At 53.1% G+C, this 19,591-nt stretch overlaps 7 protein-coding genes across 7 annotated transcripts; 4 read left to right on the top strand and 3 right to left on the bottom strand.

Annotated features, from left to right (window-relative positions):
- Positions 1 to 889: 889 nt before the first annotated feature.
- Positions 890 to 5,841, bottom strand: BZA05DRAFT_384140 (uncharacterized protein). Its single transcript, XM_051482288.1, has 7 exons — positions 5,606 to 5,841; positions 5,437 to 5,548; positions 4,106 to 5,368; positions 3,122 to 4,049; positions 1,947 to 3,070; positions 1,415 to 1,884; positions 890 to 1,358 (listed from the first exon to the last, which is right to left on the bottom strand). Exons 1-7 carry the CDS (start codon positions 5,665 to 5,667, stop codon positions 959 to 961), a joined length of 4,359 nt encoding a protein of 1,452 aa, XP_051343364.1. The 5' UTR covers positions 5,668 to 5,841; the 3' UTR covers positions 890 to 958.
- A 171-nt stretch (positions 5,842 to 6,012) lies between these two features.
- BZA05DRAFT_384138 (DnaJ chaperone) lies at positions 6,013 to 7,285 on the top strand. The gene is made up of 5 exons (XM_051482287.1): positions 6,013 to 6,140; positions 6,203 to 6,223; positions 6,273 to 6,333; positions 6,382 to 6,820; positions 6,924 to 7,285. The coding sequence occupies exons 1-5, from the start codon at positions 6,134 to 6,136 to the stop codon at positions 6,969 to 6,971; spliced, it is 576 nt and encodes a 191-aa protein (XP_051343363.1). The 5' UTR covers positions 6,013 to 6,133; the 3' UTR covers positions 6,972 to 7,285.
- Positions 7,286 to 7,427: 142 nt separating this feature from the next.
- BZA05DRAFT_384132 (zinc finger protein) lies at positions 7,428 to 10,579 on the top strand. Its single transcript, XM_051482286.1, has 3 exons — positions 7,428 to 8,258; positions 8,317 to 9,741; positions 9,792 to 10,579. The coding sequence occupies exons 1-3, from the start codon at positions 7,755 to 7,757 to the stop codon at positions 10,350 to 10,352; spliced, it is 2,490 nt and encodes an 829-aa protein (XP_051343362.1). The 5' UTR covers positions 7,428 to 7,754; the 3' UTR covers positions 10,353 to 10,579.
- A 661-nt stretch (positions 10,580 to 11,240) lies between these two features.
- On the bottom strand, positions 11,241 to 12,613 carry BZA05DRAFT_423647 (Alpha/Beta hydrolase protein; the record flags this gene model as incomplete). Its single annotated transcript, XM_051485876.1, has 7 exons — positions 11,241 to 11,321; positions 11,351 to 11,483; positions 11,547 to 11,900; positions 11,966 to 12,039; positions 12,104 to 12,136; positions 12,211 to 12,373; positions 12,492 to 12,613. The coding sequence occupies 7 exons, from the start codon at positions 12,611 to 12,613 to the stop codon at positions 11,241 to 11,243; spliced, it is 960 nt and encodes a 319-aa protein (XP_051343361.1).
- A 1,833-nt stretch (positions 12,614 to 14,446) lies between these two features.
- On the top strand, positions 14,447 to 15,525 carry BZA05DRAFT_330687 (P-loop containing nucleoside triphosphate hydrolase protein; the record flags this gene model as incomplete). The annotated part of the gene is made up of 5 exons (XM_051480548.1): positions 14,447 to 14,702; positions 14,771 to 14,841; positions 14,896 to 14,961; positions 14,997 to 15,060; positions 15,122 to 15,525. 5 exons carry the CDS (start codon positions 14,447 to 14,449, stop codon positions 15,523 to 15,525), a joined length of 861 nt encoding a protein of 286 aa, XP_051343360.1.
- Positions 15,526 to 15,734: 209 nt separating this feature from the next.
- Positions 15,735 to 16,563, top strand: BZA05DRAFT_384125 (ribosome biogenesis protein SLX9-domain-containing protein). The gene is made up of 2 exons (XM_051482285.1): positions 15,735 to 15,818; positions 15,866 to 16,563. The coding sequence occupies exons 1-2, from the start codon at positions 15,816 to 15,818 to the stop codon at positions 16,451 to 16,453; spliced, it is 591 nt and encodes a 196-aa protein (XP_051343359.1). The 5' UTR covers positions 15,735 to 15,815; the 3' UTR covers positions 16,454 to 16,563.
- On the bottom strand, positions 16,564 to 18,750 carry BZA05DRAFT_384124 (uncharacterized protein). Its single transcript, XM_051482284.1, has 4 exons — positions 18,628 to 18,750; positions 18,184 to 18,570; positions 16,815 to 18,124; positions 16,564 to 16,760 (listed from the first exon to the last, which is right to left on the bottom strand). Exons 1-4 carry the CDS (start codon positions 18,695 to 18,697, stop codon positions 16,623 to 16,625), a joined length of 1,905 nt encoding a protein of 634 aa, XP_051343358.1. The 5' UTR covers positions 18,698 to 18,750; the 3' UTR covers positions 16,564 to 16,622.
- Between the last annotated feature and the right edge of the window lie 841 nt (positions 18,751 to 19,591).

The following is a 19,591-nucleotide window of genomic DNA, read 5'->3' as shown; positions in this document are numbered from 1 at the left end:
TGATGCGGTTCTCGATCGCCTCTAGAAATTCGTAGAGGAGAAGGCCGGCCCAGCGTCTTGTACTCAAAGAGTTCCGGACATCCAGGAAGAAGGAAGTAAACATGGTCACCACCTTTTCTCCGGCAATCTTCTTGTATGCGGTTCTGTCGTTTCCGGCCTTTATATCTCGGAGCGAGGCGTAAAGTCGGTAGAGACCTTCATCTTTGGCTTGACACGTTTCGGCGAAGATAAAGACTAGTGAGATGGCGTCAAAACTTGAAGCTTCAAGCCAGGACCAGCGCCGATTATCGGTAACAAATGCCTCAGCCAGACATTCTGCGTCCGTTTTTGAAAACGGCACACGACCAGATATTTGGGCATCCGTTAGTATAGCTGCTAGAGCAGCCCGCATATCGGCGGGTATCCTACCGAGGAACATGTTAGTAGTCCACGAGTCAAAATGCCATGACTGCTTTTACCTGATTACAGGCGGCTTCTCTACCGCTTCCATGAGAGAATGGCCCCGTACATAGTCGGCCAATTGAGCGATAGAACCCTGAGCGGTCTGCATCTTCCTCGAACTCCTCGGCTCCGGGCTTCGTCCCCGGCTGAACAGTATTCGAGCGATGAAAGATGTGAAAAAAGAAATGATGGAATGTAGCTAAGTGGGAAATTAGGGGATGGTGGCTTGAGTGATAGCAGTAGGAGAACGAAGGGTAGGTGTGAGTGGTGAGAGGGATGGAACGGTGATGGCCCTAGAAGCAGCCTTGTATCAATGCGGCTGGACAATGATAGCCCATGCATGTCGCAGAAAGAGGTCCACACATAGCAACCGTTCAGATTGGACTGATCGAAGGGTCAATACAAGGGAGGCATCAACTTCGGATTACATACATCCAATGATGCACTGCCTCGATCAGGTATCCCACTACAGCTCACAGGCCTTTCTATTTGCTATTTAGTACGAAAATTCCACCATCTACATGACCGCCACCTGATTTTTCAAGTACTTCCCCTTCCAACACTCCTCAAATAGCAACTTCTTCGGCTTCAGGTCTTTATCCCGAATCATCAAGTTTCTGACCACACCAAAAGCACCAGTACCAATCGTCATGCTTTGTCCCAGGATGATACACTCACTCACACCCTGCACTTCGTCCTTCTTCATGTGGAACGCGGCATCGAAGAGATGGTCCGTCGTCTTCTCGAAAGATGCGAGTTGCAGAACTGAGTCTCGCATCTTGGAAAGACCGAATCGGGTGATTCCGAGAACTTCTCCCTTGAATGTCATCACGTCGCCCAAGAGCTGCATGTGTCTGGGATCAATGTCCATTCCGTGCTCGCGCATAGTGTAAGAAACTTCGCCGATGATGGATTGTCTGCTCACCGACATTAGTAAAGCAATTTTAGATGCCGGAAGAAGTCAAGAACATACCTGGCAGCCTCGATTCCAAGAACCTCCTTCATCTCCATGATGTGGTTACTCTTGGTCTCTGTACCGATAACACCGTCGGTATTCATACACTGTCTCAACCCGTATCCCTCAACCAATAGCTCGTTCTCCCCAGTCTTCTCGTTTTTCTTGACGACCGCACGGACAGCGTTGGGGTAGCCGTTAACGACGATGGTAGGGAGAGCCCGCTTGAGGGCCTGCACACGGAGGTAGACATCTCCGTCATCCTTGGGATTACGTTCCTTCGGAGCAAGTTCCCGAACGTAGATGCGAATTTTATTACCAACCACTCGCACATCTTGTCGTAGAATCTTGAGCTTGGCTTTGACGATAGCACTGATGATGTGATCCACCCCAATTTCGAGCTGCAGCGCCTCGATGGTGCGCCAGTCGATACGGACGGAGACGTAACTGTCTTCCGGAGCGCAGACGTCCTCGATATAATGAATAATCTATAAATCAACACTGTCAACACCATGCTGATTGAAGGGCCTGGTAGTAAGCCACTACTTACATCTGACAGGTAGGTCTTTTCCATTCTTCCCTTGACAACACGAGCGGCCCGCTCGTCGTCCTTGGTGACCAATTTGCAGGTGATAATCGGAGTAGAAATGATCTTGGAAGCATTGATGATCTCCTTGATACGAGGCACACCGAGAGTGACGTTCATGGACGCGACACCAGCAAAATGAAAAGTCTTCAGAGTCATCTGAGTTCCAGGCTCACCAATAGACTGCGCACCGACGGCACCAACGGCGGATCCGGGCTCGATCTTAGCACGCTTGTACTTGGTGAGACACTGCTTGAGGAACTCGTTTAGGCAATCCTTCGAGATCTTCGCAACTTGCTTGACGGCCCGAACTTTATCCTTGGGGAAGTACTCATCAAGGCCAGGGCCTCTGTGTTCTTCTGATTCGGGCATCTCGTCTCCACGAGGCAGGCCGAACTTTTCTCGCAGGTTTGCAAGCGCATCCGCCTTTGCTCGGACGTAATTCCTGATGGACTGGTAGAACGCACGCAAACTCTCGTTCTCGTCGAGGGCCATGGCAAAAGCGCGGCCAGTCAGCTTTTCCAGCTCGGCATCCGAGATGATGTTCCCCAATAAGTCCTTCCGGATCTCTTTTGCCTCCAGCGGATGAAGGACGCTATCACACAGCTCAATGAGTTCGTACGGCAGGAGTCCATCAGCCTCTTCTTTAAAGGTGATATTCTCAGAGTGGTAGAACGTGCGGTTGAAGTTCACGGGCTGAGCGTCACCCTCCATGTCCACAGGATCCAAACTGTCTCCACCATACCTGAACTGCACGATACCGGAAGAAGATGTTCGTACGGTTTCGTCGTAGTTTGCAGAGAGATCCTCCAGAGATTTCATCAGACGACGCGACATGTAACCGGTTTCGGCGGTCTTGACAGCAGTATCAACCAAACCTTCACGACCAGAAATAGCGTGGAACAAAAACTCAGTAGGTGTAAGCCCGGAAAAGAAACTGTTTCGCACGAAACCCTTGGATGGAGGCTGCTTCGAGTTTTTGGCGAAATGTGGCAACGAACGATCGTCAAATCCATCAGGAACACGTTTTCCAGCAATGACTTGCTGTCCGACACAAGCAACCATTTGGGAAACGTTGATCTTGGAACCTGCTAGACGTCAGGAATGAATCAAACCGCAGACAGACAGGTGGGCATTACCTTTGGATCCAGAGCATGCCATGATCAGAGGTGAGTTGTACTTGCTCAACTCTCTCATACAAATATCTCCCACCTTGTCACGGACGTTACTCAGGATACCTTGGACCTTATTTTCCAGGGTGGTCTCTTCGTCACATCCTGCGGCCTTCTCCAGCTTTCCCTCTTTGAACTGCAGAATCAAGTTATCACACTGCGCATAGGCGTCCTCGACCATAAGATCCTTCTCCCTCCTTAGATTGGCACCAGGAAGGACATCGTTGATTCCGATCGAGAAGCCCTTGTTCGCTAACCAACGAGCACAAAGCTTCGCCAGTCGGTTCATCGAACGCACAGCCTCGTCTGGCCCGTAATCCCTCAGAATGACATAGAAGACTGAGTCTTTCTTACCGGATCCGACAGTCGACTTGTCCATAAGTCCACACATGATCTCGCTGCCCCGAATGACCAAGAATCCATCGTTTTCGCACAAATCCGGCGCTTGTCCAGCCACAGGTTTGTAGTCTCGGCACTTCGCGTCCAGATTAACGAGCGTTGGACACTTCTTGTTCGGCTTCATCATGAGATTGAAGATCTGTTTGCCGGTCCAAAGAGCTTGTGGCTTCAAAATCGACGGAGGCGGCAGGTCGATCTGTTCGTTGCCATCCACCATGTACATGCAAATATGCCCGAATGTCTTCCGGTCGTAGAAGATTTCTTTGCTGCTCAAGAGATACGCCGCCGTGATGAAATCCTGAATAGCGGCAATGATGGGCTCTCCGTTACGTGGAGTACAGAGATTGTTCTTCACACCCATCAGCTGGATAGCCTCCGTCCTTGCTTCTTCGGTCTGCGGAACGTGGAGATTCATCTCGTCGCCATCGAAATCGGCGTTGTATGGATTGCACACACACTCGTTGAGACGGAATGTCCTCCATGGTCGAATTTTAGCCTGTGCATGGTGGTTAGTGGTAGCCCCAGCACAGCTCTACAAGAATTCACACGTACATAATGACTGAGGATACTGAGTTTGTGCAACGACGGTTGCCGATTGAATAGTACTACATCATTGTCCTCCAGATGCCTCTCCACAATATCCCCTATCTGGAGGTTTTCCGCCTGACGTTTCCTATCACCGAATTTCAGGAACATCTTGTAATCCGAGTTCTTCTTGATGATGTAGTTCGCGCCAGGCCATTCATCGGGACCAACTTCAACTAACCGGCGAAGCTTCTCGATATTATACCGCGAGACCTTTTCTGGATATGTCAAGTTCTTCGCTACGTGGATCGGAACGGCGACCTGCTCGATACTCAAGTTCGGATCCGGCGAAATGACGGTTCGCCCTGAAAAGTCGACACGCTTTCCCGAAAGATTGCCACGGAAGCGACCTTGCTTTCCCTTTAGCCGTTGGCAAAACCCGCGGATAGGTTTGATATCCGTGTAGTTCCTTGTGATCATCGGCTGACTACTGTCGATGTACATTGCGATTTGAGCTTGCATGTAGTCCCACTGCTCCACAAGCTGCTGAATTGGTTTTCCTTTTTGCAATCCAGCGCGTATTAGTGAACTCACAAAGATGATCTCTGTCAGCTTCACAGTCAAGTCGTCCTCATTACTCGCCGAATCCTGCTGGACGGAGGGCCGAATGCAGACTGGCGGCGCCGGCACATATTGCCAGATAAACATCTCTGGCCGTCCCTTTTCCGGATTCATTCCCAAGAGCTCGCAGTCTGGCGGAAGAACTTGCTTGAAGAGGTTGAGCACTTTCAGGGGGTTCAAGTCGTCCATAGCCCTTTTTACGTGCTTGTCTAGATCATTATTAGCCTTCTTTGCCTCGGCGAATGACCTGTCAAACAAGATTTTCGACTCCGGGGGTATCTTCTTGGCCGCTGTCGACGAATTGAACGCCCTGAATTTGTCGTGCGTAATTTTCAGTGGTCCACTCCTCTTGACAACACCGTTGATAGCATGGCAATGCGGGCATGTTCGCGCCTTCTTGCACTGGACATTGATCTTTTTACAGATCCCCATACGTCTCAAGTTGTCGATACCGGGCGTCCGCAGCATCTTCAAAAACTGTCGCCGTTGGTTGTCGTCCAATAATACCCGCGCGCAGTCCTTGCAAATGTTCTGAAGCATGGTGATGATCGCCTTGAAGTAACCGATGTGGAATGCTGGTAGCGCAAGCTTGACATGACCAAAATGACCATTACAGTTGGCAAGGCCTTCGCCGCAGGTTTCGCAGGTACCAGATTTCGACGAGATCCCCTATTCGAGCGCCCAGGTTTCAGCGATCGCATCCCTTCACATGGTGTGAGCCACCGGGTAGGACCCACCATGCGCGCATCAAGAGCACCGTTCTTCTTCAATGTCCGCCCTCCGTCCAAATCGTATAGCTCTCGCGTCGCGACCTCAACAACTCCCTGCTTAACCACATCCTGCGAGGACCTACAATCGTCACTGTCAGAACCGGGACGGAAGCCTTGCGGTGGTGAAGGATCATACATGACACCGAACTGGACCTCCCCAATCTTCTTCGGAACATTGTCGATGACCTGGGACTTCATTTTTGCGTTCTTTAGATGTCGGTACTCTGCGTGGGATATTGAATCGAGAGAGGATTGAGCGCGGATTGAAGTTCAAAGCCGCTAGCTCCAGTTGTTGGGCACACAAGTGGGTGTGGAGTTGTTGAATATCAATGGTGTGTCGAACTGCTGGAGGGGCAAAAGTCAGCTTTCGGATTGACTCAGGGCTTGGCGCGTTGTTGCTCATCCCATCGCGCGACTCATCACATGCCGCTTATCATTGTGGCGCACTCACACTGTGGCGCAGGTTGGCGTCCAGGTGGCTTGCCACCGACGTCATTGGCTTGCGTCTGCAGGGACAGAATGTGGGCCCTTTGCTTTGCTGTCAAGGCACCAGCTGAAGCCACTCTTCTTAACTCGCTTCTCTCCCACCAGATTTCTATTCGGCAGCCCTCGACATCTTTTACACACAGAAGCTTTACTTTGTAGCTGCAAAACTACAGATACCATGGCTCGTAAGCTACACTCACCCCACCTCTAGTTTATGTTAACCACGTAAGCTAACATTCATCTTTAGCATCAGCATCCATAGATTATTGTGCGTTGATCTTCCCGCCTACCTAGCCTACATCTAACCCGAAGCACAGACGCAGCACTCGGCATCTCGTTAACTGCAACGCCCCAGGAAATCCGCGATGCATATAAACGGTTCGGCAGCTCTCCCTCTCTTTGTCAGCCCACCTTTAACATCCGCAGTGCGGCCCTCAAGACTCACCCGGATCGGGTTTCCCACAACGATCCTACCCGCGCTGCGCGCACCAAGAAGTTCCAGCAAGTCAACGACGCCTACTACGTCCTCTCCGACCCTGTGCGGCGCCGCGACTATGACGCAACCAGGCAATACTCTTCGCCTTCGGGCAGCAGCTGGCAGGACGCTCAGTTCGGCGATGCCTTCGAGGAGATGATGCGCGAGGAGGGACTGGAGGAGGACGAACCGCCGGCACAAAACGCGGGCGGCAGCGTCTGGAGCCTTCTGGGTGGACTTTCGGGGGCTACCATCGGCTTCATTGTCGGCAACATTCCCGGACTCCTTGCGGGTGCTGTCGCTGGAAACCGCTTGGGCGCCATCCGCGACCGCAAGGGACAGAGCGTCTACCAGGTGTTCCAGGAGCTCCCACAGAATGACAAGGCAAAGGTGCTAAAGTTCTCCTTCGATGTTGGTGTTGGCGGTAGCAATGTGCGTTCGAGGGCGAGCAGAGGCTCGAGGCAAAGACGACGGACTGACTAGTGTCTTGCAGCTTCTCTCGGATCTGGCTGCCAAGGTGCTTGCACATGCCGTCAGTTAGGCACTTCCTCCCGAGTACGAGGCGATCATACACGAAACGGCAGCTGTAGGGACCGAGGCTATGAGGGGTCAGGAGCGATAAGGTACGATTACGACTGGTTTGTGTAATCGTTGAAGGGACTGGGACACAGTGGAAATGGCGTTGCGCGCTCTTGCTTTCTCTTTTCTTTCCGGCTGTCTTTCTTCTGTGATTTTACCTATTTTCTTACCAGAATATGAACCATCTTATGTCCTCCATCCTGTTGATGGGAGGATGTGATGTTTACGGTACGTGTCAAATATAAGAGCGAATGAATAACTGTTCTTAAATGCTGTCAGCCGTCGCATCTCAATCAGGCTTATCTTATCAGATCGTAAAAGTGTTGTCAACCTGTGCACCCTGGCGCTTCCGGAGGAATTTGAAAGTATTAACTACGGCTTTTGAAATCCCGTCCTCTATATAGCTGCAGCGACCTTCCATACAATTTCCATCCGTACGAAGTGCCGTGTCTGTAATCCAAAGTGAGGCTTAGGACGTTGGTAACGCAACTATGAGTTCATGCAGATCGATTGTGACACAGGGGCTGTCAAATATTTAAGGTAAGCTGAGAGTTAACCCCACCAACTTTCCACCAACTTTCCACCACCCTGCTCGCCCTTCCGAGGACACCACCACCAACTATAAACCAACTCCCACACTACGTCCGCCTTGGAATTTGCGATTCAATTCTCATAAAGCACCTTCGCCTTATACTCGATAGCTTGTCCGATATACACCCAACCGCTCCATCGGTTACATTCAACAATGGCGTCAGCGACTGCCGAGCAGACTCCGGCTCCGAACAACACAGGCGCACCCTCGGCGGGGAGAGGAGGAGGAGGGCGGAACCGAAGGGGAGGAGCCAGCGGAGGAGGCGGAGGAGACGGTGGTAGGGAAGAACGCCGTCCGAACAGAGGCCGCGGTAGAGGTGGCCGAGGTGGCGGCGATGAACCTGCGGGGACCGGAGGACGCGGGGGTCCGCGGAAGCCAAGAGGAATCGGAAGAGGTGGAGATATCAATGCGAACGCACGGAAACCAGGGGACTCGAACGGACCTGCGCAGACATTGCTAAGGGTTGCTCCGGGAGTGCCGCCAGCAGTTCAGGATAGTGACGATGCGGCCTCGGAGGGCACAGAGTCCGAAGTTTGTTTTATCTGCGCGGACCCGGTCAGGTACATCGCAGTGCCGCCTTGTAACCACCCGACCTGCCATATCTGCTCTCTTAGAATGCGTGCCTTGTATAAGAGCAAGACGTGCGCTCATTGTCGGGTATTCTTCCCCAACTTTTACTCCTGGCGATATATTCTGTACTAACCTATGATCTCAGGTGGAATCCGAATATGTCATTTTTACCAAGGAGCACGAGAAACTCTTCGAAGATTTCAAGGACTCAGAGACTATCGCCGAAAACGCTGCACTGGGCATCAAATATGACGACCAAGCGATCTGTGACGATGCCACCTTACTACTCCGTTATAACTGTCCAGAGGAAACGTGTGACCGGGCATGTCTGGGTTGGCCAGACCTCCATGGTCACGTCAAGCGCGAGCATAGCCGTGTCATGTGTGATCTTTGCACTCGCCACAAGAAGGTTTTCACCCACGAACACGAGCTTTTCACGGCTGCCGAGCTGCGACGCCACGAACGGCACGGGGACGACCAACCCGGCTCGGAAAGTCAGAGTGGTTTCAAGGGACATCCCGAGTGCCAGTTCTGTAACCAGCGCTTTTACTCGGTAGACGAGCTGTTTGTACACTGTCGGGACAAGCACGAACGCTGCCACATCTGTGAGCGCAGTCGTCCTGCTGACCAGCAACCGCAGTACTACTTCAATTACGACACCCTGGAATTGCACTTTAAAAAGGCACATTACGTCTGCCCCGAAAGCGAGTGTCTTGAGAAGAAGTTTGTGGTGTTTGAACATGAGATTGATCTCAAAGCTCACCAGCTTGAGAAACATCCCAACGGGCTTAGCAAGACTGCAATGCGAGATGCCAGACGCATCGATATGAGTAACTTCCAGGACGCGCGGTCAGTGCAGCCCCAGAACGACGGCCGACGGCGCGGTCGCGGAGGAAGAGGAGGTGACAGCGGCGGCGGCAGAGGACGTCACGAGTTAGAGGATCCTCCAATCAGGACAGTGCAGCACATGAGCCGGGCAGAAATCGCGTTTCACCGCACTCAACAGCTTGCTATCCAGAGCGCACAGTCAACTACGCCCCGGACCTTTGGAGGACAGCTGTCAGAGCCCGCATTTGCGGCCCGACCAGCGCCACAGCCCGCCAGACCTCCACAGACGCAGAGCGTAGAAGTGCCACAGTCACAGTCACAACAGCCCAGGCATGTACCAGGGAGCACACCGGCGCCACCACGCACTATCACGCCACCCACAAGCAACGCCGCATTCCCTCCGCTCGCCGCCGCCCGCCCTGCGAACCCGACACGATCCGCACAGCCCGCACAGCCTACGCAGAACCCCGCTGAAACGCGAGCTCTTCGTCATGCATCGGTGATCGACCGCGCGAGCAACATGCTGCGCAACGATGCCACAAAGATGCAGCTATTCCGCAACGACATCAGTAAATTCCGCACCGGCGCCATCTCTGGCGAGAACCTGGTGGACATGCTGTGGAGTCTATTCGACGGTAGTGCTAAGGAGCTCAACACGCTCATCAACGAAGTCGCAGAGCTCTACGAGGACGAGTCAAAGAGGAGGGAGTTCCTCAAAGCGTGGAACAACTGGAAGGCAATCGTAAGTTCCCACTCCACCCCACATCCCCTCCACCAAGCTAACGAAACCAGAACCAAGACTACCCTCCCATCGCCGGTGCCTCCTCCCAATCAGCCTCCACATCCACGAATGCCAATCGCGTGCTAAAGCTCAAATCCTCCACCGCGCGCTCCGGCCGCTCCGCTGCTGCCTCAGCCTGGGGCACCGCAGCTGTTGCTCCCACGCAGTCCGCATCATCCGCCTCCTCCGCCCTCCCCAAGCCCATCGTCAACCCCAACCGCGTGGGCAAAGGCGCCGTCAGCGCCACACCATGGGTGACAAAGCCCGCCGCGCCACCCCCACCTACGACCACCACCTACGCCTCCTCGTCATCCTCCTCCTCCGCCGCAGCGACCAGGCGCCCAGTGGGCCGAGACGAGTTCCCGAGCCTGCCGCCGAAGAAGCAGCCGGCGGGATGGACTCCGATCCCTAGCAGGAACCGCTGGGACGCGCCTGCAGCGACTGGTAATGCGTGGGTGCCTGGGAGTGCCGAGGCTGCTGCACAGGACGAGGCAGACAACTTGGGCGAGAACGGCGGCGGAAAGAAGAAGAAGGGGAAGCAAAAGCAGTTGCTGTTTCATGTTGGGTTGTAATGAAACCGTGAACGGAACGGAGAGGGAGAGAGATGAATGGAAATGGAAATGCGTAGCGTGTGGGATGAAAGGCGTATAATCTATTTGTTACTTGCGATAACTAGAGGGCGGGCTTCGGGCTTCTGTGCCAGGACATACCTACCGCTGTTTTGGCTTGTGCGGTACATTGGTTAGAATAGTATTGTACAGAGCATAGTGTCTGCGAGGTCTTAACGGAGTCTGTTCAGTCAATTTGGTACTTTCTCATCGTGTGAATCAGAATCACATGCCTCACAACCCACGGATTCTCCACAAACCGCATTTTATATTCCCTCCCTAGCAAAGATACCTGCACCCATACTTTAAAATCCAAACCCAGCCCGCTCACACAACCGCAAACCTCTGGTTCTAAACATGTACTTACAATAAATCCATATTGCTCATCATAAACCATAACCCCCCCACTTGTAACCCACAAAGAAAAGGCCATAAGATTCCATATCCCCATTGAACTATCTCTTTATAAAAACAGAAACAAAAAACATAACCACATTGTCTTCATACTATCAAAGTGTGTTTAAAACAGAACAGAACAGAACCATAGGATACGAGTCGCAAGATAAAGGATGCAAAACAGACAGGTCAGACATAGAAACAGAAATACGTCAACGATCAATTAACCACCCGCCCCACCCGAACTCCACAAGAAAAAGGGAAAGAACCAGAAAAGAAGCGCAATATAAGTAAGGATGAAAGCTGAGTTACCGGAGATACATAAACTTGAACCCATCGAATCAAGAGAACACAAATAAGAAAAGCAGGTACAGATGTTTAGTAAAGCAGTGAGTGGTAGACTACGACTTCGAGTAGGAGGAAGCCGGAGAAGGAGTACGTGAGCCCCTCTTTCCCTTAGTGCCTGATCGCGAGGAGGAAGAACGTGGGGAGGAGGGAGCAGTAGGTGCCGATGAAGGGGATGCAATCACGGCATCTCTTGGCCCAACCTCTTCTTCTTGGATCACCTTCTTCATGAACCGGTATATCGCCTCGAAGTAGCCCAACTCCGTAAATGTATCGTTGTGGGAGCCGTTGGGGAACGTTTCCCAGACTTTAGGGGAGACGCAGGAGTTGAAGAGGGTTACCATATGGTCCGGGCTAATGTTTGTTAGATATGATGAGGGGGAGAGGGGGGAAGTAGCAGGTGGGGTGGAAACTCACGGGACGAGCTCGTCCTTCAGTCCGCTCAGGAACAGTGTTGGTGTGTTCTCAATCAATGGTATGGTGGTCTCGCTGGGCCAGATCTGGTGGCATAGTCTGGCCAGGTACTTTGCCGGAGGAAAAGCACTCGGGATGAGCGTTCTCATGGAGCGGAAGGTGTTCTCAAGGATCAACCCGGAGACCTTGCCTTGATTCTTGACTGCCACCTGAATCGCGAGCGCACCGCCGAGTGACTGCCCGTACACAAAGATCTTGGTCTGGGCTGCCTCGGGGCGGTCGATGAGGTAGTCCAGTGCCGTCTGTGCGTCTATCAGGAGTCCCTTCTCTGACGGACGGCCGGTAGAGAGACCGTAGCTACAGCACGAGTTAGGTATTGTCTTTGTCCTGCCTACGGCACGGCGGTGGTAGAAGTTGCGAACCCTCGATACGACAGCATAAACACGTTGGCGCCCATATTGTCCGAGAACACTCTAGCGAGCGGTAGACGATGACCCTTTTCACACGCATCCGTCAGCATTCCCTTTGGGTACCTTCAACAGGGACGAGGGCGCACAGACGATGTTACCAGCGTTGCCGTGCATGTACAGGACCTGAGGGGATCATCATCACGCGTCAGTCCAGTCGGTGATGCACGCGCCCGGAAGGCTTAGGTTAGGTCAAGTACCGTAACGCCGGCAGGCTTGTCGGCCTTCAAGAAATACGAGTTCAACGTCTCTCCGTCCTTAGTGAAGAGCTTGACTCGTTCCCATGATTCGATCTTGTAGTCATCGGGCGTGGGGACTTCGGTTCGTGCTCCCTCGGGATGATCTCTCGGGTAGATGAGCGACCTGCAGAAAGCAATGCGCGCGTCGTGTCCGAGTTAGCCAATCGATTCATTTTGGTCGCGTGCCTTCTATCTCTGACGTCGACGGCGCGGGAAAGGAAAATGGGACGGGGTAGACGAACGATTGCTTGAAGTAAAGCAATCCCGACAGTATGATCGATATGCCGGTGGACGCCACGATTGTTCCTTTGACGATTGTGTATACGGTTGGAGATGCTGAGATGGCAGTTTCGTACAGAGACATCCGTTGTTGTGCTGAGAGAAGGAGGAGGTTGGTGGAGGAGGTGGGAGGTGGAGTGGAGCAAAAGAAGGAGGGAAGAGGAGTAAGAATGTTTCTCGAGCTTCGAAGGAGGGACTGGTATTTCTGGTATGTATTGTAATCACCGGTGTAACGGTGGTGGTGGTGGTGGTGGTGGTCGCGGAGGGGGCAATGCAACGTCGCACGCAAGGGAGGAAGGGTACTCAGCACGAACCGGTTTCGCGTGCGCGTGCAACGTTTTGGCGGAGAGGCTGTGTGAGCGAGGAAAGTGCACGAACAAAGTACCTACGCAGGAGTTTGGGAACTTCAAAGGTCGGGGTCGGTCTTGTGGACGGAAAAGGCGGGCGGCTGCAGTTGGTGGGTCGTGCTACTCGAGGGCAGTTGCTCGTTTGGGAGGATTCGAGGAATAGAATAGAGTTAGGAATAATAGGTAGTATCTGGCGAAGTCTATGCGTTCGATGCGGGACTTTGGGGAGAGTTGGACACGGTGAGCTGAAGGTGAGGTTGCTTCGTTTATAGGCTGCTAAGCTGGCCACTCATAGCCAACAGCTGCAGAGGACAGCAGGATCTACGGCAGCGAGACCAAGAGATTTTGAAAGCCGATCAGTTGACGACATGGAGATATCTCGAAGTCTGCAGAGTGGTTCGAAACAATCTACAGCTTTAGCTTCAGGCCGAGCACAGATGAAACCGTCCGGGGATCTATCTTACTCGCATGAAAACACACTATGTATTCCACACAGGCGAACACTGCCCATCACAGGGAATGACTCGTTAGTTTCATCGAGAGGGCAACGAATTCACCATCGCGATGTATTTCCAAAAGAATGAAGTGGGGCTTGTAATCATTGGATAGCAAATTCCCCGATAGAAGAGGGATAATGTTATCTCTGCGGGAAAAAAAGTGATTCGTCGCGCGCAAACATCACATTCACATTCCCTCTAACCGGTAGCGGCGGTGCATAAACCGCTCTTCTGAAACGAAACGATTGGAGGGAACCTTGCTGTTTGTCTTCTCGACTCGTCTGGTACTTCCTTCTCGATGTATTGTACATAGTAGGACTAAAACACCAAATGTCACTCACGGAGTCATTGCAGAAGCAGAGTGTTCCAAACTGCATGCAGCATACAACTCCCTTCCAGCGACCACAACACCCGACCATCGCACAAACCTCTACCCTACCGTAATGGCATCCGGTTCCAAGATTCCGCTACACGTGGAAGTCCGACTCGCAGAGGAGACAACATGCCCAGATAAACCCGCCCTCGCGGCGACAATCGATAAATGGCTGCACGAAAACTTCAAGTCACTGATTGTGGAAGAGCACATATCCTCGACCGGTTCACCGCCTCTCTTCGGTATATGTGCCCACTTCTAACTCTATGTCTAGACCAATGCGCCTTCCTCCCCACCGGCGTAGAAGACCTCTACGTCTCCGAGGCCGTCGGCATAGCCGACATCGTCCCGCTGAGCGACGTCCACTTGCACGTCCACGTATACAAGCTTCTCCACGAGCGCGAGCGCGAGTTCCGACCCGAGGATACCAGCGAAAACTCCTACCGGATCATGGATCTTCCCGCAGCTTCGCTGGACAAACTTTGGGATTCGTATGTTGCCCCAGGCAGAATGGCCAGGGGGGGGGGGGGGGGGGGGGGGGGTCTTGCTAACGAGGGGAAAGGTTGATGTTTGAGCCTGGCCTGAAGAGTAAACTGTTGAGTTTCGTGTCCACGATATGTCCGTCCCCCCCGCCTTCGCACTGGCCAGCGGAGGTTGTTAATACGAACGCAGCCTTCTTCGCCGATAAGCAGGTCGACCTGATGAGTATTGGCTTCAACCGACTGATCCTCCTTCATGGTCCTCCCGGGAGCGGAAAAACTAGTCTTGCCCGGGCGTTGGCGCAGAAGCTCTCCATCCGCCTGTCAGCCCAGTATCCGCAATGCCAGCTCTTCGAGATCAATAGTCATAATCTGTTCTCCAAGTACTTTTCGGAGTCGGCTACGTTGGTGGGACAGATGTTTGATCGGATTCTGAAGCTTTTGGAGGATGGGCGAGTGTTTATTGTTTTGTTGATTGGTGAGTGAAGGATTTAGATGGTTGGGGAGGAGAGAATGAGAAGTGCTGACTGGGTGTTGGCGGAATAGATGAGGTTGAGACATTACTGCCGTCGAGAATGAAGGCTATTGGTGGTGGGGAGCCGAATGACGGAATCAGGGTGAGAGCTTTGAATATGAGAAACGGGCCCGAAGACGAATACTGAGGAGAAAAGGTTGTGAACGCCCTCCTGACCGCGTTGGACAAGCTACGGACCAAGAACAATGTCCTCCAATCCCCCGTTACCAGACATGCGTAGCCACTGACCAGGCCTAGGTGATCGTGTTGACGACCTCGAACCTCCTACAATCCATGGATCCCGCATTCCTGGACCGCGCCGGTATCTCCCATTCCCATTCCACCAATACTCTATCTCCGTCATTGACTCCCTATCCATTCAGATATGAAACAGTTCATTGACACCCCCTCCACCCCCGCAATCTACAGCATTCTTCGCACCGGACTGCACGAACTAATCCGGGCTGGAATCATCATCTCCCCATCCCCGATCCCCTGCGCAACCGAAGCCTCCCTGAGCCTCTTCCGTCTCCCCGACGCTCCGTCCACGAGACTGTGGAACTGCGCGAAAAACTGTGTCGGCATGAGTGGTAGGGAGCTGGGGAAGACCATCATTCTGATGCATGCAAATTATATCCAGAGGAGTAGGTGTATGCTGGAGGAAGCATTGAATGCATTGGAAAAGAGTGTGGGGGATCGGAGGGATGAGAGGGGGAAGAGGGATAGTGATAGCAGGATTGGCCGCGAGACGGCGGGCCTGGACGGGGGCAGCGGGAGGAGTCTGTAGGAGTCTGTGAAAATATGTGGGAAGTACATACCTCTTAGACTACATACCTTCGTCCCACATTCTTGTATCTCTGGAATAATAACTACGCCATGTGCTCTCTACATACTCAACGCCCATTATTCTCCCCCGACCGGTTGTATTAAACGAGTGAGCATCCATGAGCGATAGCCAGGGTCCCAGACCCCCGCTAAAAAGCGCAACCCAAAAATCTAGTGCCCCACCTGCACTCCCTCAAAGTCAAGTTCAAGTTCAACCTCACACCTTCCCAACCCTCACCAATAATCCTCAAGATGGTACTGCCCCCCCTCCCCACCCACACAGCGCGTACTAACAACTCCAGGGCCGCGCCACAATCCGCACGAAAAAGAGCCACCCGTCCTCCTCTTCGGGAGCAGGAGCAGCGACATCCTCGCTCACGCCCTCGGCGGGAGCGTTGACGTCGCGCAACCCGAAGAAATCCGTGCGGCTCGCACGACACGCGGACTTCATCTCACGGATCGAGAAGAAAGCGGCGCCGAGCAAGATCATGAAGCGGCGGCGACCCAAGACCAACACCGCGCTGCTGGGGAGCATCGACTCGCTTGCTGCCGCGCTGCCCGAGGCGCTGGCTGGCGCCGAGGATGCTGGCACCGAGGGCGCAATGCGTGAGCGTAAGGGCGGAATGGGCAGTAAGGCGATCAAGTCACGTCCTGGCGCTATGGTGCGCAAGGAGAGGTTGCTCAAGAGTGAGTGTGAGCGGTTTGGCAAGAATTTGGCGATTCTGGAGGGCGAGAAGGGGCAGAAGAAGGAGGGTGTTGTCGGCGGCAGTTGGGCGACGCTGAGGCAGTTTATTGGCGCGACGTTGGAGAAGAAGGAGGAGTTTGTGGAGATGGAGATGAAGGCTGCGGAGAAAGCGGCGGGCACTGCGGCGATGGAGGTTGAGGTGTAGGGGAGGGAGAGAGCAGCTTGGGTTTCATCTGGAGTTTGGAGTGCCTCTTTTTCTTTCTTTGGGTCGACTTAATGTTGTGTCACTGGGTTCTGCTACGAGAATGAAGTGGTCCTGGCACATTGATATGTGCAGTCTTGCGCGATAAAAATAGTCCACTTAAACACCATGTCTATAGTATAGTAACGCTGATGATCTTGATATCTTCCTCGGGCTTGTCTTTGAACGCTCTTACGTTCTCAATCTTATGGATGACATCCAGTCCTTGTGTCGCACGTCCAAAGATGGTATGTTTGTTATCGAGCCACGGCTACACATCTCGTCAGTATTTTCGACTTCCACATCACTTGGGGGGCAAACTAACTGTCTTCTCGGTGGTGATGAAGAATTGACTACCATTCGTATTCGGTCCGTAATTGGCACTGCTGAGAGTATATGGCTTATCGTGTCTGAGTGAGCCAAACTCATCCTCAAATTCCCCACCCCAGATACTCTCTCCACCCGTGCCGTCACCCAGCGGGTCGCCTCCCTGGATCATAAACTTCTTTATCACACGGTGGAATATCGTGCCGTTGTAGTACCCGTTTCTGGCATGGGTAACAAAGTTCTCAACCGTCTTGGGTGCGGCTTCAGGGAACAGCCGGAGGTGGATATCACCCATCGAAGTGTGCAGGATTGCCGCAGCACCTGTATCCCCCGGCCGGCGCTCGAGTGATTTCGATGAAGCCGAGACACCCTCCTTGAGTGGGTTCTCGTTGAAGACATCGCGCTCGGACTTTGACGCCGCATTGTCGTTGCTGAACATGTAGAACCGCGGTTTCTGCGCGGCGGTGCAGAAGATCATCGGATCGCGGACATTTGCTTCTTCGAGCAGCGGGTTGGATGAGGCCGCCATTTCCACGGTCATCACACTCTTCTTGGAGGGCGCGCCTTGGTACACGGCAATGTTCATGGGACGGATGGCCTCGTCCCTACCAAGGGTACGCACGAGCCTGTTGGTGGACAGATTTAGGATTTTGATCCCCGCGAGAGTGCCGAAGATTATGAAGTTGCCCGTTTCATCGAAGATGATGTTTGCCTTCCGGAGTGCCGCCGAGTCCAGTGATGACTCGAGGGCCATTCGCCGGCCAAACTCGATATCCGGTAGCTTGTTGGTTGCGGATGAGGCTTGTTGCAGTGTTGCTAGGGTGGTGAGGGATTCATCATAGGTACGGGAGAGCTTCGCGGAGGGGAAATCAAACACCCGGATGAGCCTGTCCGGGTGTGAGAAGGTAGCGAACGACTCCTGGGTTGGAGACATGATGATGGAGGTGGGAACCGATTTCGACTTCTTGAACTCGAACAGCCCAGTGCCAGCCTTGTACTCAAAGACGGAATCCGGCTTCTCAAACTCGCGCTCGGGGCGCGGTGCCCAGTATTCCACCATGCCGCTTTCATCGCACGAGACCACGCAGTTGTACTTGTCGTTGAACGCCATCAGATGGACTATGCTTCGGTGTAGGTTGGTGAGCCTGTGGAGAGGCGCAGGATTCTGGTTCTCGCCTCGGCCGTCATAGATGGATATCACCGGCGATACAGTGTCGGAGATGGCGAGCATGGGCAGCGGCGAGCCTCGGCGGTGGACCCAGCATATCGCCCGCGGAGTATTTTCGATCGTGATTGTCGCCAGCAAGTCTACCATCAGTCAGCTATCCGTCCCATCCGCAAAGCTCTCCAGCGAGTCCGAGAAATACCAAACGTAACCACATCGAAAATAACGACCTTCTTGTCCACTCCCGCGCTGGCGAAGCTTCTTCCATCACTGCTCACGCCCACAGCGACAATCTCGCCCTGATGGGCGCGGAACATCTTGACGAACTCGATACCGCTTGCCATCTTCTTCCAGAACTTGACCACGCCATCGACGCTCGTCGTGATCAAAAAGTCCGTTAGCGGCGTGATGGTCACGAACGCGAGGATGTCCCGGTGCATCAACGATTTGCTGTATCTCGCGGCGGTGGGGAGCGCTGAAAGGTACTGTTTCTCGAGCACTTTGGGGAGCGTCCGTCGCTTCTTCTTCTTTTGTGCTCCGCCGAAGGGAGGGAGGGATGGGCCAAAGTCATCGTCCGAGGAAGAGCTCTCTGGGAGACGTTAGCACGGACTACCGAATTAACCTGTGGAGAGGTTCGCGTACATACCGCCATCGTCGGGAGTCTCTTGTGCGGGCCGCTTCGTCCCGGCCATTACTGTGTCGTCGTTGTCGGACATCGTTGCGTATGTGGTTCAATGGGTATTGAGTTGTGGTGTTGGGAGACGCGAAGAACTCTTTACGTCGACAAGGTACCTAGGAGCTGTGGCTGAAGTTATTCAGCCTCTTCACATGCGCGGTGGCCAGGATAGGTAGCATAAACCCAATCATCTCATTGACGGAGCACGTTCTCAACTTCACCAGGAAATACAATCCCAGGCCAAACAAATCTTCTACACATTATCCACTGAGTACTTATGTAAACTCGTATTGCCATTCACTTGAGCGGCTCAAGGTCTTCATCATAGTACATCACTCACCTCACAGTATCAGAGCCAGCCGGAGTCTTCCCGGGCATCTGCACAAGTATTTCCCCTAACCTACCCTCCTCCGCAGAACCGAAACTTGCTTGTTGGCGAGTTACCCCGACTATAATGGCGCATCACCGACATATGTACATTTACATCTGCGATTTTTTGCAATGGGCTACCTAGTGCGTGAACCGCGGGGTGATCTGGTGGAGCTCTAGACCGGAGCTTAAGCTCCACGACCTCTTACGTACCTTCACAGCTTCTCTGTTAACGATTCCTGTCTTCGAGAGGCTCCCCCAGCAGAGTTCCTCCTTCATCATCTCCTATTCCCTTCCACGGCGGGCTACGTTAATCCATATGGACCCCCGAACCCCCTCAAACGTGTGTTGACCCAACGAACTCACCAGGTCAACATTGCACTTTGCGCAGACTTCGCAGCCGTAGTGAGTACATAAGTCAACTGTGCCACGGGCCCGGAATGAGCTCAAGCATCTTTCTGCTATGTATGATAGGTACATGCGTCCTCGGACACGGCCGATTCACATCATTCAGATACCTACGCATGCAGCCAACGTTAAAGAACATATTTACATACCTACAGAG

Source organism: Tricharina praecox, assembly GCF_024521635.1.
Source record: "Tricharina praecox strain CBS 144465 chromosome Unknown BZA05scaffold_2, whole genome shotgun sequence".
NCBI lineage: Eukaryota > Fungi > Ascomycota > Pezizomycetes > Pezizales > Pyronemataceae > Tricharina > Tricharina praecox.
The sequence above is the reverse complement of the archived record's forward strand: the minus strand, read 5'-3'. Positions and strand labels throughout refer to the sequence as shown.